The sequence below is a fragment of the Vulpes vulpes genome, chromosome 15, assembly GCF_048418805.1.
Source record: "Vulpes vulpes isolate BD-2025 chromosome 15, VulVul3, whole genome shotgun sequence".
Lineage (NCBI taxonomy): Eukaryota > Metazoa > Chordata > Mammalia > Carnivora > Canidae > Vulpes > Vulpes vulpes.
Genome location: NC_132794.1, coordinates 87,955,491 through 87,982,755, shown reverse-complemented (window position 1 = coordinate 87,982,755; position 27,265 = coordinate 87,955,491). Strand labels below are relative to the sequence as shown.

At 38.8% G+C, this 27,265-nt stretch overlaps 1 protein-coding gene across 1 annotated transcript in view; it reads left to right on the top strand.

Annotated features, from left to right (window-relative positions):
* The window catches only part of ARHGAP19 (Rho GTPase activating protein 19), a 63,492-nt gene extending 40,259 nt beyond the window's left edge, over positions 1–23,233 (top strand). Inside the window, exons 7-12 of the mRNA XM_025991331.2 lie at positions 4,404–4,469; positions 6,066–6,257; positions 10,938–11,036; positions 14,624–14,734; positions 15,382–15,460; positions 19,354–23,233. Coding sequence (XP_025847116.1) covers positions 4,404–4,469; positions 6,066–6,257; positions 10,938–11,036; positions 14,624–14,734; positions 15,382–15,460; positions 19,354–19,364 — 558 coding nt within the window. The 3' untranslated portion in view covers positions 19,365–23,233. The remainder of the gene's footprint in view (positions 1–4,403; positions 4,470–6,065; positions 6,258–10,937; positions 11,037–14,623; positions 14,735–15,381; positions 15,461–19,353) is intronic.
* The last annotated feature ends 4,032 nt before the right edge of the window (positions 23,234–27,265 follow it).

The following is a 27,265-nucleotide window of genomic DNA, read 5'->3' as shown; positions in this document are numbered from 1 at the left end:
ATGTCACTTTTAATCTGGAACAGCCCCTATGCTTTTTCTTCATGTTATTGATTTATTGAAGCATTCAGGCCAATTTGGGTTATAGAATTTTCCATACTTTAAATTTGTCTTATTTTCTCAAGGCTTGTTCCTCTGTCCTTTTCTTTGTAGTTCCTGTAAATTGTAAGTTAGGTCTAGAGGCTTGATTAGATTCATGTTAAACATTTTTGGCAATGATTCATAGGTGATGTTTGTGTACATCATATTGCATCATATTGCATCACATTAGGAAGCACAGAATGTCAGATTGTCTCACTCTCAGTGATGCTAATTTTGCTAACTGCCACATCTCTCAGTTATAAACGTACATTTTCCCTTTTGCAATTAGTAAGTAACCTGCAGGGTGATTGCCTAATGTAATGATTTTAGCATTCATTGGTAATCCTGCTGGAATCTATGATTATATTGAGTGTTACAAAGTAGCATTTTCTAATTCTATTGTTTAATCTCTATTAGCTGACTTTTTTCTTTTCTTTTGTTTTTTTTGACTTTTTTCTTTTGAATAGAGCTTTCCTTTCCTCTGTTTCATTCTTTTTTTATTAATATCTCTATAGACTCATAGGTTTGTAGTTATTCAACGTGTTAGTCAATTGTAGTTGTTAATTTTAATTTTCAAATTATCTCAAATTTGGCCAGTGAGAGCCCTTGCAAGCTCTTCCTGCTGTGTCTTTTTGACAGGACTCCATTAGTCTGAATGTTTCCTTCCTGGCATAAAATGTCCTCAGCTCACTTTGCTTTTGCTCTGCCCTGGGCCTGAAATCAATTATTTTCTTCAAGGAGCCCTGGTTTCTTTGTGTGACACGAGATTTACCCATTTTTTCTGGGGTATCATTGCTCTTAGGCTCTTTGAGGGCAAAAAAGTCGACTAAAATATTTTTAAAAAAGAAATCATTAGTTCATATTAATATTTCCAATTCAGATTTAACATCCCAGAGCTTTTTCTTGACTTCTTTTACTTTATTTTTATTTATTTATTTTTAAAGATTTATCTATTTATTCATGAGAGAAAGAGAGGCAGAGACACAGGCAGAGGGAGAAGCAGGCTCTACACAGGGAGTCTGACGTGTGACTCGATCCCGGGTCTCCAGGATCACGCCCTGGGCGGAAGGCGGCACTAGACCACTGAGCCACCCGGGCTGCCCGACTTCTTTTACTTTATATTTGTATCTGTTTTGCACATTGCAAATTCCAGATTTTAATAGCATTTATATGTTATTTGCATTATCTTGCAATATATAAAATATCAATATATGAAAAATTAGTTTTGGGACATCTGGGTGGCTCAGTCAGTTAAACGTCTGCCTTTGGCTCAGGTCATGATCTCAGGGTCCTGGGATTGAGCTCCACATCAGGCTCCTTGTCAGCTGGGAGCCTGCTTCTCTTTCTCCTTCTACCCCACCTTTGGGTATTCTCTCTCAAATAAACAAAAGAATTAAAAAAAAAACTTTAAAAAATTAGTTTTAAAAGTAAGCCTATATAAACCTGCTGATTGAAGTTCACAATTTAAGATTTGCTTACAGTTCCTTTTCCCTTGAATATATTTCACTAAGGATATATAGTCAGAATATAATTTTCAAAAGTTAGGTGGAATAATTCTTTTTATGTGTTTATCATATACACAGATATTATCATCTACACGTGTTATATATATAGATATATTCATTTTTTTTCCTGTTTGTTTTCAGTTTTAGGGTTTGCTTTTTTTCCTTTTGGATTTATTTATTTATTTATTTTTAAGATTTATTTATTTATGATATACAGAGAGAGAAAGAGAGAGAGAGAGAGGCAGAGACACAGGAAGAGGGAGAAGCAGGCTCCATGCCGGGAGCCCGACATGGGACTCAATCCCGGGACTCCAGGATCGTGCCCTGGGCCAAAGGCAGGCGCTAAACCGCTGAGCCACCCAGGGATCCCCTCCTTTTGGATTTAATTGTATTTTTTGAATCTGTAGAATATTTACATGGTTCAAAAGTCAAAACTACACAAAAAGATATACTTACAGAAAACTCAGTCATTGTCGTAACCATTTTTATTATTTTCTGGTTTATCCTCCTTCTGTTTTTTTTTTTTTTTTTTTAAGATTTTAAAAAATTTATTCATGAGAGACACAGAAAGAGAGAGAGGCAGAGACACAGGCAGAGGGAGAAGCAGGCTTCTCACAGGGAGCCTGAAGTGGGACTCGATCCCAGGTCTCCAGGGTCACCCGTGGGCTGAAGGCAGTGCTAAATCGCTGAGCCACCTGGGCTGCCCTATCCTGCTTCTTTTTGTGTTTCTTTTTATAAAATCAAATAAGTGTGTGTGTGTGTATGTGTGTGTGTGTGTGTTCCTTCTCTCTTACACAGGTACTTTATATACCATTCCATAATTTTCTCACTCAACAGTAGATACTGGAAATCACTCCTATAAGATCATAAAGCATTTCTTCCTCCTTTCCTTTTCTCCCTCCCTTCTTTCATTTTTAATGACTATCTAGTTCTGTGTTGTATGAATGTGTAAAAATTCAACTCATTCTTCTATTAATAGACAGGTTATGTTTAATCTTCTGCTTAATCTCATCCCATTATTTTTTGATTTCTGGAGTTGGATAATCAGGATAGTTTTCTAGAAGTGACATTTCTGGGTTAAAGGGTAAATACAAATGTAATTTTCTTAGATGTTACTGAATTCTCTCCCACAGTGATTGTATTATTTGACATTTCTGTTAGGAATGTATCAGGGTATGTGTCATAGGATTCTGGGCAATATATCAGTAAGCTAAATTCTTTCTTGTCTCTTGTTACCCCATAGTAATTCTAAATGGTATTTTTCTCTGTAGTGATTTTAATTTTTATTTATTATTTATGTATTATAGTCAGAGAGAGAGAGAGAGAGGCAGAGACACAGGCAGAGGGAGAAGCAGGCTCCATGCACCAGGAACCCGATGTGGGATTCGATCCCGAGTCTCCAGGATCGCGCCCTGGGCCAAAGGCAGGCGCCAAACCGCTGCGCCACCCAGGGATCCCGGCTCTGTAGTGATTTTAAAATGTGACTTAGGGACTACTTGTAATTTGTAAGGATTTGGGGGGTGGTTTTTATTTTTATTTTTTAAAGATTTTATTTATTTATATCTGTCAGAGAGAGACAGAGAGCATAAGCAGGGGAGGGGAAGAGGCAGAGGGAGAAGCAGGCTCCCTGCTGAGCAAGGAGCCCAATGCAGGACTTGATCTCAGGATCCTGGGATCATGACCTGAGCCGAAGGCAGATGCTCAACCGACTGATCCACCCAGGGACCCTATTTTTTTTTAACTTACATGTTAGCTTGCATGTATGTGTGGGGAGGGGCAGAGGGAGAGAAACTCAAGCAGACTCCCCACTGAGAACAGAGCCCCACATGAGGCTCAATCCCAGGACCCTGAGATTGTGACCTGAGCTGAAATCAACAGCTGGCTACTGGGACACCTGTGTGGCTCAGAGGTTGAGCGTCTGCCTTCGGCTCAGGTCGTGATCCTGGGATTTGGGATCGAGTCCCACGTGGGGCTCTTGCGAAGAGCCTGCTTCTCCCTCTGCTTGTCTCTGCCTCTCTCTCTCTCTCTCTCTGTATCTCTCATGAATAAATAAATAAATCTTAAAAAAAAAAAAAGAGCTGGCTGCTTAACTGACTGAGCTACCCAGGTGCCTCTTTTGGGGTAGTTTTTGCCAAAGATAAACATTACTACGAATGTCTATATTTTTGTTTCTGGTTCATTTGAGTATATACATGCCATACCTGATTTTTAAAATTACAGTAGTGTCGGGATGCCTGGGTGGCTCAGCAGTTGAGCGTCTGCCTTTGGCCCAGGGCATGATCCTGGAGTTCCCGGATTGAGTCCCACATCGGGCTCCCTGCATGGAGTCTGCTTTTCCCTCTGCCTATGTCTCTGCCTCTCTCTCTGTGTCTCTCATGAATCAATAAACAAAATCTTAAAAAAAAATTACAGTAGTGTCTTCTCAAAAACAGTTTTCCTGTCAGATTTGTTGAAATATCATTTTGGTGGCAAGAGAAAGGAAGCTAAAATAGGACATTTTGAGGATCCTTTATTTTTCTGAAATAATCTGCCAGCAGATTATTTTGAGAATCACTGTTCTGGGATGCCTGGGTGGCTCAGTTAGTTGGTATCTGCCTTTGGCTTGGGTCATGATCCCAGGGTTCTGGGATCGAGTTCTGCATTGGGCTCCCTGCTCAGCAGGGAGTCTGCTTCTCCCTCTGCCCTGCTTGTGCTCTATCTCAAATGAATAAATAAAATCTTAAAAAAAAAAAAAGAGAGAGAATCACTGTTCTTGTGGTCTGAAATAATTTTAGATACTGCTAACTACTTGTTCTTGGTTTTCTTTTATATTCTGCCCAGGCTCCTGTTTATATTCGGGAATGTGCCAGGCTGCACTATTTGGGCTCCAGAACTCAAGCATCAAAGGTAAGAAATGGCTTTTAGCCCCAACAAGGAAAGAGTTAATTAAGATTAATGGAGTTAAAGTGTGAAATCAAAGTAAAGCCATGGAAAATAAAATGTGTTATAGTTCAAAATTATCTAGTCAGTTTGAGATGAGGAAAAAGACTGAGAGGAACATTACATGTTGAAATAAAAGTGCCTCTGCATAGTCTTGTTTCCTTTCAGAGGTGCTCCACTGGTAGATGGGATCCTCTACATATGAGTGATGGCATAGATTGCATGTTTAAAGATTTTCATAAAGCCCCTGTGCATTCTTAAGCATATGATATAACAGTCTGTAAATAGCAAATGTATTAAATATTTTACAGCAGTAAATCACAGTTTTCTTTTTTTTTTTTTTAAATATTGTTTAATTTATTAAAATAAGTGACTGCCAAATGTTGTACCACATTCTTAACTTGCAGCTATACAACTTGTCCAGGAAAGAAGACAAGTGGGAAGGAACATCTGTCCTGCAGGCAGCGCTCGGCGGGGGGGCTCCATCGGCCTTTCCTGGGAAATCATAGTTTTCTATAATACATTCTTGTTTCAGGTTCAGTGGTAACACTGTCAAACATTTCAAAGACTTGAGACCATGTGAGCTTGGAAAGCAAATGTGTGATGCTTATTAATAAGATTATATATAATTATTAAGCTTTAAAACTGAGAAGTCTAAAGAACTTCACAAGTACTTTTTGATGATCTCTTATTTAGTCTGTCTTGGTTAGAAACTTAAGCTGTTGGGGATCCCTGGGTGGCGCAGTGGTTTGGCGCCTGCCTTTGGCCCAGGGCGCGATCCTGGAGACCCGGGATCGAATCCCACATCGGGCTCCCGGTGCATGGAGCCTGCTTCTCCCTCTGCCTGTGTCTCTGCCTCTCTCTCTCTCTCTCTCTTTGACTATCATAAATAAATTAAAAAAAAAAAAAGAAAAAAAGAAACTTAAGCTGTTGTCTTACGCAGTTGTTTCTGTTGTTTGTTTCTGCCTCTCATTCAGTAAATATTTGGTGTGACCAGGACAACAATATATGATTTCAACTTGTTTCAACTGGAGTGTAGCTTCTCTTAGAGAGTTGTTTCTGTTCCTCAACCACTGTTGTGTAGTTATCCCATTATGTTCCTGTGTGTAGGAAAGAGCACTGGCCAAGAGTCTGTGCACTTGGTCTCCAGGATGAGTCTGTCACTTTAGTATCCAAACGACTTTAAACTTAGAGTTTAACTTCAATTTTTTCTTCTATCAAATGGGAATGATGATACTTTCTCTGCTTACTTCATAGGATAGCAGTGAGAGTTATGTGCAATTAAAAGATGCTTTGAAAATTGAACTCTTTATAAATATAATTTTTGGTGGTAATATTCTAAATGAATTTAGGTTCTCTAGGCTGTCTTGGGAGTAGGCTATTTATATAGTCTATAATTACAGATTTTTCTTCATGTGATAATTATATTTAGATTTTTCTTATTCCTAGGTATAGGAGTATACCATGCTCCCCACTTCTTCCTCTTTTTTTTCAGGGTTGCAGGAACCTGAAAACAAAGCTGGCAGGATATATTAATTTGCTTTTCTTTAAAATTTTCTCTAGGATGATCTTGATCTGATAGCTTCATGTTCTACTAAGTCCTTCCAACTGGCAAAATCTCAGAAACGGAACTGGGTGGATTCCTGCTCTCACCAGGAGGAGACCCAGCAGCGTACGGAAGAGGCATTGAGAGAACTGTTCCAACATGTTCACAATATGCCAGAGTCAGCAAAGAAGAAACAACTTATTAGACAGGTACCTGAAGGCAGGGAAACAGTGTCAGGGCTTTAGCAATATGATTGAGGTTGTAGAATCCCTAGGGAATGTTGTTAAGCATCTCATTTAGAGAATAAGATTCTCTTATTGGCCCCAGCTTGGCTCAGTCAAGAAAGCAAACTAGTCAATGGAACCTCAATGGCAGTCTCTGTCCTCCTACCCCACTACAGAAAGGAGTGGAGATCTAGGATTTCTAGAATTAAACAGAAAGATCTAAGTATGGTTAGAGTTTCTCGGATTTTGGTCATGTACCAAGCATGCTGAGAGAGAACCAGCAGTTGAGATATATTGTTCCAAAGTTTAAATCCTTCAGATTTTCTTAGCAAATAATTTAATCTTTCTACATTTCAATTTCCTTGGTTTTTTTAAAGAGGTAATTGAAATGTCTATGCTTCATGACTATATAAAGATTAGAAGGAATATGTAAAGTGGCTGGTGTAGCAGAGCAAAAGTGGTAGCTTTTACTAATGAGTTGTTTGCAGTTAGAAAACACTATAAATTCAGGGGCCTAAGTTGGTGTTAGAAAGTAGGAATTCTGGTAGCTAAGTTTGTTTATTTTGGGGTTATGGAAGTAAAATTAGGTCTCCATTTGCCATTTTGAGACTCAAAGTGTAGTTTGAGTAAATCCCAGTGACTTGGTTAGTTTCTTTCTTGGGAAATTTATTTTGTCTCAATCCCTCTTGAATTTGAGCTGAACACACAGGTCAGCCTCTTGACTTCTTAGTCAACTGGGACCTTCTTGAGGGAAGTCTCTTTTTATTTATTTTTTTTATACTTAATCTGAAGTGTAGGGTCAGACATAACCATGTGCTCAGAAAAACGTTGAACTGAGCTGTTCTTAACAATTGACAGTCCTGGGGGATCCCTGGGTTTGCTCAGGAGTTCAGCGCCTGCCTTTGGCCCAGGGCGTGATCCTGGAGTCCCGGGATCGAGTCCCACATCGGGCTTCTGGCATGGAGCCTGCTTCTCCCTCTGCCTGTGTCTCTGCCTTTCTCTCTCTCTCTCTCTCTCTCTCTCTCTATGTCTATCATGAATAAATAAATAAAATCTAAAAAAAAAATTGACAGTCCTTCAAGAGAAGTTTTCTGTTAGGTGCTTTGAAGTTACTTTGAGATCTAGCAAATTGTGTTAGGACTCGAATTTTCAAAGATGTTGGCCTAGTATTATTGTAGATTCAAAGCAGTGTAGTGATTTAATTCTTGATAGAAACTAAGAGCAATTCAGGTAGGACAAGTGTCATGACTTCTGTTATCAAGAATAGAATGTTAAAGACATTACAAGGAAAAACTAACATTTTTGCTCTTTTTAGAAAAATAGGAAATTATAGAAAAGGTTAAGAAGAAAATAAATCATTCATCCCACCAGTGTTTACATTTTGGGTGTTTCTTTCAGGCTTTTTCATAGCGATAAATTTCTGCATAGTTCGGACCATACCACATACTTTCTTTTATTTTCTCATGCATGCTTATAAATTCTTGCATACATTTAAAATACTGCCCTTTTGGGGGCATTTGACTGGATGAGCACTGGGTGTTATACTATATGTTGGCAAATCGAACTCCAATAAAAAAATATACAAAAAAAATAAAATATTGCCCTTTTGTTTTGAAGAAACTATTAATTTTACTATTTCCTGATTTTTCTCTTAGTGATTATAAAAATAATAAATATTCACTGTAGAAGCAGCACAACTTCCAGTAGAGTATAAAGAAGAAAAATCACCTGAAATCATCCTGAGATAACCACTGATAAAAGTTTTGGAGTATTTTCTTCTAGTGTTACTTTCCATGAATATGTATTTGACATTTTTTTCTTTTGCTTGAGATCATAATATATGTTCAGTTTTTAATATTCCTATTCTTTTCATTTAATATTATATCATGATCATTTTCTGTATTGTTAAAAGGCTGTGAACAGGGATGCCTGGGTGGGTCAGTGGTTGAGTGTCCATCTTTGGCTCAGGTTGAGATCCTAGGGTCCTGGGATTGAGTCTCGCATTGGGCTACCCACAGGGAGCCTACTTCTCCCTTTGCCTTTGTCTCTGCCTCTCTCTCTGTGTGTCTCATGAATAAATAAAATCTTTAAAAAAAAGAGGGGGCTGTGAACATTTTTAACAGCAACTGGACATATTTGGGAATTAGGTTATTTTTTATCTTATAAATTTTTGTTTATAGGTATTTTCATTGCAGATTTTTTCCTAGAAGTGACATGACCAAAGAGTGTGCTTTTTTTTTTTTTTTTTTTTTTTGTGGATACTGCTGTTTGGTCCTTTTTAATGTATAGGTTCCTCCTTCTCTCTCCTCTTTTTCTTTTCCCCTAAAAAATTGCCAAACTGGGACACCTAGGTGGCTCAGTGGTTAAGCCCCTGCCTTTGGCCCAGGGAGTGATCCAGGGAAGGAGTCCCGGGATCGCGGCCCACATCGGGCTCCCTGCATGGAGCCTGCTTCTCTCTGCTTGTGTCTCTGCCTCTCTGTGTCTGTCATGTATAAATAAAGTCTATTTAAAAAAAAAATTGCCAAAAAAAATTGGCAAACTTTGTTTGAATCAACTTAAATTTGACATAATTTAGATTTAGAGAAAAATTGCAAAGATAGTACAGAGAATTCTCATATACTTTTCATTCCTAATAGTAATATTGTTAAAACTAAGAAATTAGCATTGATGTCTTACTATTAATGTGAGAGATTTGATTCAGATTTTAGCAGTTTTTTGCTAATATCCTTTTTCTGTGCCAGTGTCTAATCCAGGTTATCACACTGCATTTAAACATACACATCCGTACATTCTCTCTCTCCCTGCACTTTATTTGTGAAAGAAACCATATAGTTTGTTTTCCACAGTCTAGTTTTGCTAGTGTCACCCTTGTGGTGTTAACACATACCTCAATCCTCTGTATTTATGATAAATTTGTAGTTAGATCTAATTCTAGAAGCTTGATCTGAATACATTAGATTTTTTTTTCTTTTTGGTAAGAACTTCATAGATAGTGTGTATTTTTTTAATACAGTAGTTCCTGCCCTTTATCTGTGGAGGGTGCATTCCAAGACCGCTAGTGGATGCCTGAAAACCATGGATAGTATTGAACGCTATATATACTGTTTTTAAAAAATATATATATATATATTTATAATAAATGTTTAATTTATAAATTAGGCACAGTGAAAGATTAACCACAATAGTTACTAAGAAAATAGAAGTATGTTATAGTTGTTCTATTATAATAGTATACTGTGGTGAAAGTTCTGTGAAATAAAATAAATATCTCTTAAAATATCTTACTATATTGTACTCACTCTTCCTGTGATGATGTGAGATGATAAAATGCTTGTATGATGAGATAAAGTGAGGTGAATGATGTAGATATATATATTGATGTAGATATATATATTGTGACATAACGTTAGGCTACTACTACTAGGCTAGGAGAATCATCTGCTTTTGGACTGTGGTTGATAACAGGGTACTGAAGCCACAGAAAGCAAAGCCACGAATAGAGGGGGACTACTGTATGCATTTTGAAAAGACTGGGCAAACATTGCTAAATAGCTTCCCAGAAAATTATTAATGCTCCCACCAGCTAGGTACAAGACAGCCCCCCTATTGCATCTGGCCAACATTATCAGGAATGATATATTGGAGGGATGCTTGCTTTGTAAACTCTTTAGAAGTGACTAAATTTTCTGGTAATTAACTTTGAGAACTTTTTGGTACCTGTATAATATGTATGAAGAGTGTCATTTTTTTTTTTTAAACCTCCAGAACTGAACTTGAACTGGTAAAAATTTGCAAAATTACAATTCACATATTTAGAAACTACAGTTAGAAAAGGCAGACAAGTAGAAGAGTTTTAAGTATTATTTTTATTATTTTTTTTAAGATTTTATTTATTTATTCATGAGAGACACAGAGAGAGAGAAAGAGGGAGAGGGAGAAGCGAGGGACTCCATCCTGGATCCCGGTCACGCCCTGAGCCAAAGACAGATGTTCAACTGCTGACCCATCCAAGTATAATACTTCCCAAGTATTATATTTTTTAACTGAGGAGATAAATTGCTAATCAAAGCATTATAAATAAGACTATACAGTGTTTTAGGTTTTCTGTTTTTCCATGTTAGATACCATCAAACAAAGAGTTGATATTGATGAAATTGACCACTTTTTATTTTGATATATTTCTTCCATTAATAGTGCTGACAAGCACTCATAATAAATGTCCATTTAAAGAGCTTTAGTAACTTTTTTATTCTGTATGCAATTAATGTTAAATTAAGGATTGTTTTAGGTTGTGCTGGTCACTCTTCATGTCCAAGATATTTTCTGCAAAAAATATTGATTACCAGCTGGAGATCTTGGGCAATTTGCATAACTCTCTGGGTCTTGGTTTCCTTGTTTATAAAATAGAGGTGATGCTACCAAACTTACAGTACATAAGAAAAAGGAAAATGAAGTACAGTCTCCTTATAGTAATTTAATAAATTTGAATTTTTTTGGCAACATCATTTCTGCTTTTGAAATTTGCTTAGTAACCTACTAATCCATATGTGTACAGACTCACTTATTCCTGGACTTTTCTGCATATTTACACTTAGCTGTTGATTATCACAGAATCCTATCTCCTGGTAGAGTAAATAATAGTAAAATGTTTATGTTTTCTCTTAGTTTAATAAGCAATCTGTGACCCAAACACCAGGGCGAGAATCTTCTACTCCTCGGGTACAGAAAAGAGCCCGTTCACGTTCCTTCAGTGGCCTTATTAAGGTAGGTATGCTGTGTTCTCATTTTTAGCATTGACTTAGAGAAAATTTAACAGTCTGACTTTTCAATGCATAAACAGTTTTATTCTCTTCTTTGGGATCCTATAAAGGGTTTATTTGTAAGAGGATAAGGATAGAATTTGGCAAAACTTTGTGTTTTTATAGCATTTTGCTGTGTTTCGAATTGGAGAAGGAGCTTATGATTAGAGAGTAAAAGAAAGGTCCTTCCTTCTCTTTGGGCCTGAGGACAGAGTCCCCAATGTGGAGAGTTCTTTACTTTGTGCTACAAACCCCACTGCACAATTTGCAAAAGCTATGAAGAAATGGAGTTGACAGACTTATGGAAATGGTTAGGAAATGGATTTTCTGAGCCTAGCAAATTTTAGGTGACTTAAATTTTTTGTAAGCTTAATATTTTAATCAGTTGTATATTCTCTTCCTTTGCAGCAAATTACTTAAAAACCTTGTTTTAAAAACAAGTACAATATCTACTGGTCTGTTGCTGTCATCACTATACTTGTGGATTCAGTTCACACGTCCTCGCGGATTATATGAACTTGTAGTTAAGGCATGTTGCCATCAGGTGGCAGTAGATAACGTAATAATGGGATTAGAATTTTCAGGCATAAAACTAAGGCAAGGTTCTGGTTAACTTGGAGAGAGATTAAGCACAGTTCTGTGTTCTGCTGTGTTTCTTTTAAAATTATTTTAACATCTATAAATTTAAAATCTATAAATACAACAACAGTAAGGAGGTCTGATTAAAATGGAAAATAAAAATAAATACCATGTAATATATATTTTTTCTTTAAGCTGCAGTTGTTAGCCTGCAGTTGTTAGCCTGTGGGGGCCATTAGTCTGTGAGACATTAGTCTTGCTTGACATCAAAATGTCCTTTGTGATCAACAGAATGAAAAAACAACTCAGAATGGAACAAAATATTGTAAAATATATATCTAGTAAGGAGTTAATGTCCAGAATATATAATGAACTCCTACAAAAATGGGAAAAAAATTAAAAAATGGGCAAAGGACGTAGATATTTCTCTAGAGAAGATAAACAAATGAAAAGATGCGCAATATCTCTTATCTTTAGGAAAATGCAAATCGAAACCACAGTAAGATAGAAAATAACAGTAGGATGACTATTATTTAAAAACAAATAAAACAAAATAACAAGTGTGGGTGGGAACATGGAAAGAGTGAAACCCTCATGGGCTGCTGGTGGGAATATAAAATGGTGCACCTGCCATGGATAACATCATGGCAGTTCCTCAAAGAATTAAGTAAGATTACTACAGAATTCAGCAATTCGGCTTCTGGATATGTACCCCAAGGAATTGAAAGCAAGGATATGAACACATATTTGTACACCCATGTTTATAGCACTATTATTCACAGTAACCAAAAGGTGGAAGCCATTCAAATATCTATTGACAGATGAATGGATAAACAAAATATTGTGTGTATATATATACACACACATATACACACATACATATGCAATGGAATATTATTTAGCCTTTAAAAAGGAAGGGAATTCTAACATATGCTACAAGATGGATGAGCTTGAGGACATTATGTTAAATGAAATAAACCAGTCACAAAGAACAAGTACTATATGATTCCACTTATGTGAGATACCTAGAATTGTCAAACTCATAGAGAAAGAAGTAGATTGGTGGTTGTTAGGGTCTAACGGTTTGGGGGAATTGGGAATTATTGTCTAGTATGTACACAATTTGGGGAATTAAAAAGGTTCTGGAGATGGATGATGGTGATGGTGCTCAACAATATGAATGGAATTAATGATGCTGAACTATATACTTAATATAGTTAAAATGATAAATTTTGTGTTATGTATATTTTACTATAATTAAAAGGTAATTTATTTTGCTAGAACCCCTGCAGTACATTCACCTCCTTGGGTATAGTTCATTGTTGGTTCATTTTACTTGGAAGTCTTTCATTCTCTCTGACTTCCTGTCATTGAGATGATTGATAACAAGAAAAGTTATTAGTCAAATAAAGGTTTCTCTATGTGTCAAAAAAATATTTCTTTAACTGGAGCTAGATGGGTGTAGTTTTCTCTGCCTAGTAAGTTCTTCTGCAGTGGCTTTAGATGTATTGCTAAATGTTGATTTGAAATGTAAATATGGGGGCAGCCCTGGTGGCTCAGTTTAGCACTGCCTTCAGCCCAGGGTGTGATCCTGGAGACCCAGGATCGAGTCCCATGTCAGGCTCCCTGCATGGAGCCTGCTTCTCCCTCTGCCTGTGTCTCTGCCTCTCACTCTCTCTCTCTCTCTCTCTCAGTGGGGAAGCTTCTTCTCCATCTCCTGCCTGCTTCTCCCTTTCTTCCCCGCTTGTGCTCTTCTCGCTCTCTCTCTCTCTCAAATAAATAAATAAAATCTGAAAAAAAAAAAGTTCTTTGGAAGCTTTATAGCCAGTCTTTTGGCTCCTAGCATCCCCCTTTCAGCTTAACTCTGAGGTGACAGCTGATTTCTGAAAGGAAGATGTAGTAGTCTCATTTTTCCAGCATTCCTGCATTTTAGCTATTTTATTTATATTCTGCTTTGATTTCTTTCGTGGGCTAGACTTTTTCCTCCAAAATTTCTCTTATTTGACATTGAAATATTCTTAATATTGTTGCTGATTCATATTGTAGAGTTTAATGTTCTAGTTTTGTTACATTTTTTGGGATTTAAACTATCCTCTAAGAAGAAAAAGATAAGAATTCCCCAAAGATGGTAGAATTGTCACTATCAGCTGTTATAGTAGGTTATGTCAGCTTCTAAGCTGTTCAGGTGAAAGGTCTTTTAATCCTGCTCTGAATGACAGTATAGTCATGTGAACCTCTTAAGAAGGCCTGTACACTCTTGTGGCTATATTAGAAACTCTTAAAGACTTTCTTCAAATTTTCTAATCCCATACAAGGACATGACAGGGAAGCAGCCTTAAGGTGGACCCAGAAGAAGTTTCCCTGAGTAGAGAGGGGACTCTTTTTTTTTTTTTTTTTAAATTTTTTTTTTAATTTTTATTTATTTACGATAGTCTCAGAGAGATAGAGAGAGAGGCAGAGACACAGGCAGAGGGAGAAGCAGGCTCCATGCACCGGGAGCCCGACGCGGGACTCGATCCGGGGTTTTTTTTTTTTTTTTTTAAATTTTTTTTTTAATTTTTATTAGAGAGGGGACTCTTAACAGCTGCCAGAGACAACACATATTTGGGGAAAAAATTATACTGGTAAATAACTGGTGGTGGTTGTGTTTTTTTTTTTTTTTTTTTGACTTCAGAAACACACTGTAATTGGCCTGCTTTGCTAGTTTAAATCAACTATAAACCTGCTTCTTATATTTCAGCTTTTTTTTTTTTATTTCAGCTATTTTAAATATAGAGGAAAAGTGATCACCTAAAGAAAGGCAATAACTTCATAGTTTTTGGTAACATGCTTTGGCATCTCTTTATAAGATGGCCTTGGAGAATTTACCAAAAAGCTGAAATTTTTTTAAACTAAGGAACTATAGATTTAAAGACCAGTAGAGCTGTAAATAGTAGATCTTTATAAATCACATATTTTCTCTTCCTAAATCAGCGGAAGGTCCTGGGAAATCAGATGATGTCAGAAAAGAAAAACAAGTACCCTACTCCGGAATCTGTAGCCATTGGTGAATTGAAGAGAACCAGCAAAGAAAATATGAACTTAGTAAGATATTGTTCTTTGGACTTCATCTTTGTGGACATTGGTAGAAAGGAGAAATATTGATATACCGTCCTCTGTTATACTGTGTTTCTCTAGGTCATTCAACTGTGCCTTTTCTTTAATCCTTTAATTTATGTTGACAGTCAAAAACAAACACATGTGGAGTTCCAGGAAGCTATAGCTAGTATGGTACAGCTCTTCCTCTGAAGAAGCCATGTGGTCCCCTGGGAGGACCAGGGGATTTGCCGTTAGACCTGATTTGAGGCCAAGGGAAACCATTCATTCTCTCTGAGCCCGTCTCCTCCTCTGGAAATAAGGATAATAGTTATATATGTCATATGCAGAGATGACAAATAGAGTGAAAACGCTCCACAAAGTGCTGGAGGGATAGTTCTTACTGGCAGGTAACATTTGAGCTGGGCCTTCTTGGCACTGCATTATATGTTGGGTGGCACTTCTAGTTATCCCAGATATGCTGCTTCATTAAGTCAGCAATAAAATCAGTTAAAACTAATGATGTAAATACAATCAGCCTCAGTAAAATGCTTCACATTGAAATTGAACAAGCAAATAATTCTGTTAATAAAGTCTGTCTGTAGGAATGACATTAATTAGCACATTTAAGCCACTATAAAATTTTCTTGTTACAGTTATTTTCTGGCTCTCCAGCTGTCACGATGACACCAACAAGATTGAAATGGTCTGAGGGAAAGAAAGAGGGGAAAAAAGGTATTGATTGTACTTATCCCATGTTCTTACTGAATGTAAGTCCTTTCTGCCTCTAGTCCATCAGTAGCAGTTTTTGAATTCCCACTGTCAAAAGCAATGTAAAATTGCAAGGCTGGTCAGCAGATGATTACTGATCATCTACCCAGCACTGTCCCAGGTGCTGAGGGGTAGAGCTGTGAAGATGGACACACATGGCCCCTGCGTTTTTGGGCAGATGGGACACATATGAAAAAAATCTTAAGAATACTTGTTGAGTAAATTAAAAGCAAGTGTAAACTAATTTGAAAGACCAAGTACAGAAATGCTAAGAATATGCTCAATAAACATAGAATAGTTATGTTCTTTTTCTGTGTAGACTTTGGCCTTGTTTATTCAGTGAGGCTTCCAGCTAATAAATAGCTGCTGGAGGGGGATCCCTGGGTGGCGCAGCGGTTTGGCGCCTGCCTTTGGCCCAGGGCGCAATCCTGGAGACCCGGGATCGAATCCCACGTCGGGCTCCCGGTGCATGGAGCCTGCTTCTCCCTCTGCCTGTGTCTCTGCCTCTCTCTCTATCTCTCTGTGACTATCATAAATAAATAAAAATTAAAAAAAAATTAAAAAATAAATAGCTGCTGGACCCTGGAAATCATATCATACAACATATTTTTAGGACAAAAAAGATTATTTGGTGCTGGGACTGCTGGTTGCAGCAGGCTGTTCTGGTAAAAGGCAGCCGCTGCTGTGCTTTTTTCTGAGGAAGCCATGTGGTCCACTGGGAGAACCAGGGGATTTGCTGTTAGACCTGATTTGAGACTTCATTTTTCTAACCAAGAAAAACCATTCATCTCCTCCTCTGAAAATAAAGATAATAGTTATATCTAGTTCACAGATTTCTTATGAGGCTTAATTGAAATAATGTCTTAGAAGCATTAACAAGTAGTGATAGTTATGACTAGAGAGGACTGGCAGAGACTTGTCTGTTTTGTAAGGCTCACGTGGCAGATGAAGCGATCTCTGGCTTGATGTGTGCATTTTACTACTGAGACATGAGCTAATTACGATTTGAGACATCAGCAATAGAAAGAGAACAAAAGTCCAGCCCTTACGGATGAATCTTTTTTCTTTTCTAGAAGATTAGATTTCAGTGTGGTCTTGTTCCTTATTCTTGAATGAATTATCTGAATGCTCTTTGTTTCCATCTTGCTTCTGACTGGGCTGTCAAAGCAGAGCTGTCTTTAGACAAGTTGAGTGTTTGAGTTATGTGTGTCTAAATATTTCTACGTATATATCTGTAAATCAAAACTAAGCATAAGTTATTTTTGTAGGATACATTGTTTTATATAAATTATACCTTTTGTGGCTCTCGTTTTTGAAAATAATCAAGAGGGGCACCCATGTGGCTCAGTAGGTTGTGTGCCTTCAGCTCAGGTTATGATCCCAGGGTCCTGAGATTAAGCTCTGCATTGGGCTCTCTGCTCAGTGGAGAGACTGTTTCTCCCTCTCCCTCTGTGATCTCTTTTATTTACTCTTACTCTCTCTCAAATGAATAAAAAAAAAAATCTTTATTTTTTTATTATTATTTTTTAAAGATTTTATTTATTCATGGAGATAGAGATAGAGGGAGAGAGAGAGAGAGAGAGAGAGGCAGAGAAACAGGCAGAGAGAGAAGCAGGCTCCATGGCAGGGAGCCCAATGTGGGACTCAATCCTGGGACCCCGGGATCACGCCCTGAGCCGAAGGCAGACGCTTAGCCGCTAATAAATAGCTGATGGCATCCCTAAAAAAATCTTTAAAAGAAAAGAAAAGAATCAAGAAATAGTAAGTCTTTTTATACTGACAATTCTACTTTCAGAAGGGAGAAATGCATTAAAGAAATAAGCCAAGTTCATATTTTACCAAGAAGATTTAGAGCAGGGATTCTTGAGCTGTTATGTATGGACCTCCTAAGGGCTTTAATCAAGTTCTTGGTATTGTTGATGTCATTTTATGTGTTGGTGCCTATGTACATTTTTCTGAAGGACAGAACATATAGTTTTATTAGATTCTCAAATTAATGAATCAGGTGTCCCAGCTGTCTTGGTCAGCAGAGCATGTGACTTGATTTTAGGGTCATGAGTTCAAGCCCCATGTTGGATGTGGAGCCTACTTAAAAATAAAAAAGTGATTCAGAAAATTGGGGGCCCACACATAATGAACACCTTTGATTGGATTAGGCAGTGGCATGTTCATACTGCTTTCTCCTTGGTCACTTCCTGTATTCTGAAAGGCCTGCCTTGGCTGTCATAATGCTGCCCTATTCTTGTTCTTCCTTCTGAATTCTTTTCCATCTCTCTGGTAGCTTTCCTGTTGCTGGCCCACCTCTCTTCTTTCTTCTTCTTTCTTCTTTCTTCTTCTTTTCCTTCTTCCTTCTTCTTTCTTCCTTCTTCTTTCTTCTTTCTTCTTCTTCTTCCTTCTTCTTCTTTCTTCTTTCTTCTTCTTCTTCCCTCTTCTTCTTTTTTTTTTTTTAAGATTTTATTTATTTGAGAGAGAGGACACGTGCATGAGTGGGGTAAGGAGGAACAGAGGGAGAGAGACAAGCCGACTCCATGCCAAGCATGGGGCCCAATGCAGGGCTTGCTCTCACAACCCCAAGATTACAACCTGAGTGATACCAAGAGTCAGATGCTCAACCAACTGAACCACCTAGGTGCCCTTCTCTTTGTGTTTTAAGTGCTCTATCCTGAGTTTCTCTGCTTATCTCTGCTCTTGCTTTTTACCTCTCAGCAGCCTGGGCTAACCCACAGCTTTATTCTCTCAGTTGAATAACTGCTCCTAAACGTGGCATCTCCAGATGGTGATTTTATAAAAGGAATATTATTTGAGGGAAATAATGCAATTTTATTATCATCAAGAGCACGCTCCAAAAAGACATTTATTTAGCATAGGGTTTCTCAACATGGCACTGTAGACATTTGGGGTCAGATAATTCTCTGCCATGGGGAGCTGCCTTGTACATTGTGTCATAGTTAGTAGCTTCCCTTGGTAGCACCCTTCCCCGGTTTTGACAACCCAAAATGCCTCCAAACATTGCCAAGTATCCCCTGGGAAGGAGGTGGCAAACTCACCCTCAGATGAGGACTGCTGATTTGTCACCTTCTTATTATTGGGCATTATTTTCAGTAGTGAGAATCTTACTTCCTTCAAAGCCCAACCTAAACCACATCTCCTCTTTGAAACCTTTGGCTAACCCAGCCAGATGAATGTTTTCCTTTGAACTCGTACTGACGCTATTAAAATGTTGACATATTTAGTATGATTTATTGTGGTTATTTACTTCACATGTGTTGTCTGGTATCTGTAGCTAGTTTCTCTTCTGGAAGACAAAGGCCAGACCTGAGAATATATTTGTGGCCTCCTGTCTTCTGTTCTCTTCCTCCCAGTACTGACAGTGCCTTGTAGGCATTTAATAAACATTTGCTGGTAAGAGGCATAGTTGTGGTAAGGCTTTGAGCTCTGCATTCAGTTATACTTTGGTTCAATTCCCAGCTTTGCTGCTTAATATCTGTTAATCTTGGAGCAAGTTAACTTGTGTAGGCTTCAGATTTTTCACTTGTAAAATGGCAAGAGCATTACCTCATGCACAGATTGTTGTGAAGATAAATAAGATAATGTACATAAGGAGTTCAGAGTGGAGTCTGGTGCAAAATATGCACTTAGTACATTGGTAGCTGTTATTGCCATTAAGTTTTAATGAACTGAGATTAGGGTACATGGACAAAGAGATACTTACTTGATAGAAAGTCAAAAATTCTCAATTAAGCTCTTTAACCCTCAGTTTGTAGAAGTTAAGTATAGATTCTCTAGCTCTTATGTGAGATGTTTGCAAAAAGAGATTTATAAATATGCTTAATGTTTTTGTTTCTCTTTCAACCTAGGATTCCTCTGAAGGATCCAGAATTCTCCTGTTGTCCATCCAGAATTTTCTCATTAGTGGACCAGGCATCATTACTGCTCACAGAGAAGCTTGGACTTGCAGCTTGCATGCTGCATTTTGCATTGTGAAAGTCAACTAATCCTATGAGCTGACTGATACCTCTAACCCCACTCACTGGATGTCTGCAAACTCTGTCTACTGAATGGGTGCTAGCATCTCTCTCTCTTTTTGAAAATATTGTGGAGAAACCACTAACCAGCCAACCAGCTCACATAGCACAGTAAATGGGCAGAACCAGGTGGGCTACAGTGCTCATTCCATGTATTTGTTTGATATTATTTTTTAAAATATGAAAGTTGTATTCAACTACCAGTGATTTTTTTTTAAGTACTGTCAGTCCTAGTGGATTAATATTATTTTCAACTGATACTTGAGGTTTTTCTCTGTTTTGATGGTATGGGGGGGTATTTTGGTTGTTTCTTGTTTATTTGTTGTTGGTTTTTTTTTTTTGAAGCCATTTTTTATTTATGTCATCTAAATTACATCTAAGACAGATGTCTTTCCCTTCTTTTTCACCTTAAGCTTTGGGAAAGCTTTTTATCTCATGAGGCTATATTCCTCAATACCATTTGTGTTCAAAGAACTTACAGCTTTCCTAGAAATAGAAAAATTATTTCTTGGACCTGAGTTATTGAAAAAGGAGAATTCAGAATGATACCATATTTTAACAAATGTCAGTTTTTAACTTTGTCCCTTCCTCCCTCCTTTCCTCTCTCCCCCTTCTCTTTCTTTCCCTCTCCTCAGTGATGACAAAGTAATTGTGTGGTTGTGGAACTTGTCTCCTTCATTCAGTCTCTCCTCACCTAAAACATCTCTGGTGCCAGTATTTCTGTGCCAGATCACTGTGACTCAAGGAAAGTCACCAATGGCTTGAGAGAGATTTACTGAAATATCTGAATGTACTGGAAACTCTGGAGTGTGACTAGGTTGGGGCCAGCTGGCTTTATGTCCAGGGTGACACCTTGTGGTTGGGATGATCTTTCACCTTCTAAGGGATTGGGTGTGAGGCTAGACGGTCTCCTGAGAGCAGGAGTCACGGGGGGAAGTGAGCATCACTCTCTGCAGGGCTGAGAGGATTTCAAAGAGCATATTCTCCCTTGGAAGCTGTTGTGGCTCATCATCAGTGTTTGAGGAGGGTTGCCGCACCGCCCCCCTCCTTGTCAGGATGGGCGCAGGAGTAGTTTGGAGGTGGGGCTGGGGCTTTGACTGGGTTGGGGATGTTCACGTGTGTTTGAGGTAAGCAAGCAGTGGCATGGCTTTGATCTGTTGTATATACTCACTGCCTAGAGAGCAGCATGTGGCAGGCGAGAGCATTTGGAATGGGCCTGCTTTCTTAAGTAATGGCTCAAACTCTGTGCAGGAGCTCAGTCAGGCTCTGTGAGGAAGCAGTGCCCAGCAAAGTATGACTTGCTGACTATCTTGAAACTCTTGAAAGAGCTGTGTTTCTGCCGAAATGAAAGATGACTCTGGGGGTTCACAGTTTGGTTTGGTGGCCAGCTATCCTCTCTTCCATACTTTCCTGTTTCATTTGCTGCTTAATAGCAGTAGTGAAGAGAAATGTAAAATTTGGCCTTCCAACTTGGATTGTGAACAATAGATGGTGGGGTATATAAGCCTGCTTAAAAGCCCCTTTCTCTAGAGCAGTTTTATATCATTCTTAAAAATACTTATTAGCAAATATATTTGTGTAGGTTTCTATTTGGCTTTTTTATTATTGAGAAAATAAGGACCAACTACCAGTGAATGCACAGAGAGACTGCTTTTGATTCGACCAGACTGGAATAGTATTCTCCCTTAACCTGATACTTCCTTTCTTTATTTGTCTAAGTGTTTCATCCCATAGTGGTATGGTCTGTTAAACATGCCTGGCATCAGGTGGAGAGAGCAGTGCAGTGACCTGATATCTTCCTGTCTTCGGCTTTGTTCTGGGGTTCTATTTGAGGGAGAGGTAGCTGAGATTTAGAAGACTTTGGTTGAATGGAATTGGTAACCTAGGTGTTGTGCCAGGGCTAGGGTGGTGAGAGAGATGCTTACCACATGCACATGCTTTTGTACAGCTTGCCCGCTTGGGCACTTTATATGTGAATTTGGGTATGCATGTTTCATTTAAGTTATTTATTAAATATACTTTCCCTTGCTTAAAGGGTGGGATAGGTCATTTTTAAATAGAAGTTGTGATCCAGTTGGAATCCAAATTTGAGAAATAAACAGCATAACCTTCTGCCTTGTAATATGTGAGTGTTCTAATCCTGTGGAATCTTTTGGAGAACTCAAAGACAAAAGCTCTTTATCATTTGCCACAGCAGGATACTGTCTCCTTTCTGACTTGGTGAGGGGTGTATTTTTGAGCCAGTATTTAACAGTTTTGTTTTTTTTTAATCTATAAGATGTTGTTGTTGTTGTTGTTTTAATCTGCTATGTTTATTTTTCATGTTGGAACAGTCTCTTTGGAAATGCTTCCTTTTATGGCTTTTAACATTTCATTTCTTTCTGGGGTCAGTTGTGATGGATTCTGATGTGATGTTAGTACAGGACAGTAGACTTGTGCCAGTGGGCATAAATGTGAAGACACAGAGCACCTCCTCGATTCAGGTCCAGGGTGAGCTACACTAGTTGGATCAGTGAAAACCACAGACACTGGAATTTCTAACTTTTTATGATAGACTTTTGCACTGAGACCAGGAAATCTGGTTTGAAAGATTCCACTGCCACAGTGAAAGATTAAAAGATCCTGATTGTACCTGAGTGCCAAAACATGTTAAAGGAGCTGGTACTTAATTGGTTATAACTGAAACCACAGCTGGTCCTCCACCAACTCTTCACCCTGAATATCCTTCTAGGGAGCACCCTTGGGAAATGGAGTAGTGCAGGGCTGTTGACTGTGGTGACCACTGGGAGATCTAGAGGTGGCCGTTTTCTTGACCTGTAAGGAAGCCAGCAGATCCCAGAGTGTCAGAGCAGAGCCTTTCCTCCCAGATACAGTGTTTTTGTGTAGTTTCCCTCACAGGAGACTGTTAGGATATGGTTTAAAATACTGCCTTCTAGGAGAACCTATGATCATTGTTCCTGTGCCCTACAGTGACCAGCTGTGTGGTCCATGCATAACTGGGGAAGCCGTCTTTGGGAACAGACTTCTCTAGACACTTGCTGCTTCCTTATATCGTACAGGGCCTCACACACATGCTGGAAGGTCTTTTCTAAATAGAACTTCTTTTCCTAGAGAGAGCCTCATCCCTGTCCCCTTCACCCTGAAGCTTTTGTACTGAAGATGGGACCTTGTTCTAAACCTGGATATTGGCATTTGGCAAGATTGCTCTAGAATTTGGGGAAAATTTGGGTTCCTAAGATGCACAAGCTTTTCAAAACCAATCTAAAACTCCCCTGGAAAAGCTAGCTTTCCTAGACAGCCAGTACTGACATCTTTCCACTAGTGGAGAATCAGTGTAGGGGCTAGTGAGGTGAGTACATAATAGCCTGAGTGCTTGGGTTGCCATGGAAACTGGAGTGTGCGAGGCCACAGCCGGGGGGCTGAAGAGCCATTGAGCACTCCCTCAAATGCTTGGAAACTGGCAGAGCCTGTTGGGAAAAACACTCCCACCCGGAGCCCTCCATAGTAGGGGTCGCCCTTGGCTCTCCCTGATCTTGCTCAACAAGAGAAGCAAGGTTCCTTAACTGTTTCACCATTTTTTTGTATTTCATTCTTATTTGACTATATATCAGATATATATATATATATATGTAAGTATAAAGAAACAACCATATGCATTGTCTTTCTTTGTTATTCATGTAATATTCTGAAATTAAATTTCTTTTGTTTCATATCCATAGACTCTGACTGGTCTCTTAATTCCTGTTTTGACTGATAGGTTATCTTAAGGAGAGGTTGCTTCTTTAAAAATACCCCCCCCCCCCGGTTTTATTGAGATATTATTAACAGGTTGCTTCTTGTTCTGAGGAATATGCCACTGTCTAAGAAAAGTACCTCTGCCTTGTTTTTCATCTGAGCAGGTGAGTTCAGGGGGAATGGGCCTTTGGCTGATAGGAAATGAGACTGGAACCTCTGGGAATTCTAACCTTTCTCATGTCCTGTGGCTGAGTCTAGAGTGTTTTGCACAGATTTCAGTTTCTCACATAATCTTATTTCCTTGTTTAAAAATAAGGAGTGAGGGGGCAGCCCCGGTGGCACAGCGGTTTAGTGCCACCTGCAGCCTAGGGTGTGATCCTGGAGACCCGGGGTCAAGTCCCACGTCCGGCTCCCTGCATGGAGCCTGCTTCTCCCTCTGCCTGTGTCTCTGCCTCTCTCTCTCTCTCTCTCTCTCTCTCTCTCTCTGAATAAATAAATAAATAAATAAATAAATAAATAAATAAATAAAAAATCTTTTTAAAAAATGAATGAAAATAAGTAGTGACAGTTATAATAACAGTAGAAACCAAATGACATTTTCATCTAGGGCAGCAAGTAGTGTTTAGACAACCCTGGTTGAAATGTTTCTGCCACTTATTATGTATGTGACCTTGGGGATGTCCTCTCATCTGTAAGGTGGGGATAATGGTATCTTGTCTCAGTAATGACGTGCTCTTAGATATAAGGGCTTAGCACAAAAAGTTTTAATCTGGAGTCTGTGATTGTGCTTTGGAACACAGTTTGCCCTTGTGAGTCTATGTAAAATTTTGTGTACATGTGAATTTTCCTAAGGGAGAGACTTTATAGCTTCCATAGGAAGCCCAGAGGAGTCCTTGACCACTAAAATACTGAGAGCCACTAGCCTTGCACAGTGCCCGGCAGATGGCAAGTATTCATTAGATGTTAATTCTCTCTCTCTGCCAGAATATATTTTATAATCAGCAGGTTATTGATGCTGACGTAGTTATTTTTGATAACAAAGGAGTTACTTAAATCTGGAGCACAAATAAAAACCCTGCGGTTGTCTTTACTCCATTACCTACCCATGCGGTCCTTTTTTGCCATGTTGGCTCTCTAGGTGCTGCTCAGAACTATCTGTCCCTTTCCTAATCCCCCAAGGACCAGCTTATTATATACTGTAAAGAAAGGAGTCATGTCTTGTTCTTGAGCAGGAAACAGAGGGACTCTTACAGATAGCACACGGGAAACTGAGTAATGCAAAAGAAAAGAAAAACGGGATGGAGGAGATAAGAGTTACTTTGAAAAAATAGGGCGATCAAAATGCCTAGTACAGTGCTGAGCACATAATATGTGAATTGTAGAAAGGAATGAAGAAGCAGATCTGCATTAAACAGTAGGAAGGAAAGATGGAAAAACAGGAGTTTCCCCGGGAAGAGTTTTCCTTAGTTTCCTTTTCTCCTGAGCCAGTTCTGGGGCCTCTGTCCCCTGTGGCTTTTTTTTTTTTTCTTTGTCCTACCTACATTTCTGAATTTAAAGTCTATGGGGGTGGGAATGAATAGTAAGGAAGGCTGAAGCCCAGGTTAGAGGGTTGTAGTATAGCATTCATCATGACTGTTTAGATATTTTAAAGTCAGCCTTTTAATTTCCCCATAAAAAATGAAAAAAAAAAAAATAAAAATTGGGGTTGAGCAATAGCCAAGTCTTGGTCCAAATTGGTCATTAATTTCTTTTACTAGCAGCATCCAGTGCCCAGATTCAAAGAATCTTCCACTTTGGAACCAGAATGGAGGTTAACAGGAGAGGCCACTGGTGTCATTGCTAGCTTTGCCCTTTCATTCCCAGATATAAGCCATTTAAAATTGTTAGTGCCTTGGTACTGAAGACTGCTTAATTCAGTTGAACCATACCTGTGGGCAGCAGAAAGGAAACAGGTTGTCTAAAAATTGTGAGTGTAGAACCCATTCCTCAACATCTATGTTTGCAAATAAATGAAGGTTGTTTTTGAGAGCTGCTGCTACGCATGTACTTCTTAAATTTCCCATATTGAAATAGGACCATGGTAAGGGCTCTAAGGAATTCATGCCTCCTGTGAATGAAAACTAATACCCACAATTTACTGGGTACTTACTATGTACCAAGCTTTGTGCTAGCCAGTTAATTCCTTATCTCACTCAAGTTAAACATCTCTGTGAAGTATTGTGATCTCCAGTTTTATAGTAGAAGACATATGAAGAATTGTGTATCCAATGTCAGCTAAAAAATGGTAGAGTCGAGATTAACATCCAGGACTACCTGACTTCAAGAACTGTGTGTGTAATTTAATATTACACATCCAATGTCTATAAGAGCCAGGAAGGAAATATAAAGCTATGAAAACAACAATTACTCCAAGAGATTGAAAACACTGTGGGAGCCAAACACAACTCCTCCATGGCCTGGATTTGGCCCATGAGCTCCACTTGGCATCCTCTGTATAGGACACTGTGTGGTGCATCTTCTGGCTGGGCTCTGGATCTGCGCAGGACATTCTCCTGAGCTGCCCAGGGTTGTCTCTGGGAGACAGCAGTCTCTGTGCCTGCCGGGAATGATGTTGAGCTGCAGGACGATGGTGTCCACATAACCACTGCACTCCACCCCCCGCCCCCAACTCTGGGAACGGCTTAGGAAGAGTCTATCCTCATTTCTTTGCTCTCTCATATGCACTGTCCAATATGGTAGCCTCTAGACATGTGAATATTGATTACTTGAAATGTGGCAATCTGAACTGAGATGTGCTCTCCATGTGAAATACATGTTAGTTTAAAAAAAAAGTTTTTTTAATGAAAAGCTAGTGTGAAACATGTTAATATAAAAAGAAAAGAATGTAAAAATGTCTCATTTTTTATAAATATTGCATGTTGAAATGATTTTTTGGATATATCAGGCTAATAAATTATTAAAAGTAATTTTGCTTATTTCTTTTTACCTTTTTAACATGGATGCTGGAAAATATTGAATTACATAAATGGCTCATGTTATATTGCTATGTTCCAGATCCACTGGGGCTCTAATCCTAGGCTGTCTTCTCCTCCAGAACCTACTCCTCAATTCCACTGGCACTTGTGGCCACATCTTCTCTTTTCCTTGAGTCATGAGACCACCCTGGAGAGGGGAGGGAAGGTTGCGAGAAAGGTGGTAAAAGGTTTATCCACCAGCTTCTCTGGAATTGGCTTGTGCCTGCCATGACTGGCTACGGGAATGCCTCAGTGTGCTCTAGCTCCTGGGAGTACACAGCCGTGGGGACTTCACATAGCTCCTGGGAGTACACAGCACTACAAGGGGACTTCAAGTCAGGGTGTGCACTGCCTGCCTCTTCTAGAGGCAATGCTGTCCTTCAGTGTTTGTGTTGTGATCTATCAAAATATTTTTAAGTTAATGAAATCATAATAGCATGTGTGTGTGTGCGCGCATGCGCGTACACACTATAGTTTCTATATGGATAAAAATGCAGCTGTAAAGGGTAGAAACTAAAATTTGTGGGTGTTAAGAAGGGTCTTCATATTCCCAGATGCAGGGAACTAGTGATAAATTCTCTAAAAGCAAGATGACCACAAGTTAGGCTGGTCAGAGCAGAAGAGGAAACATTAAAAGTGTGACCTCCCTCCCCATGACCAACTATCATGGGCATAAAGACCCATTAATTCTTCTCTTCATCTTAAAGGCCTGGGGCCAGGGCCTCCTGCCTTTCCCTGATGAAAAGGCACTAGGATTTACTGGAAACCTAATGACCCAGTAATCCAGGCTTTAGTAAATACTTTAATGTAACTGGAATTGACCATTAATGAGAGGTTTCGTGTTGCAGCCACTTCTCGAACACGCACGGTGGGTATTATGTGGAATGAATCAGGAAGAGGAGGAGAATGGAGAGGAGAGGCATGGCCCTCTTCCTTGTCTCTGCTTCCCTCTTCTATGGGAGCACAGAAGCCTGTTCTTTCCAGAGGAATCTAGA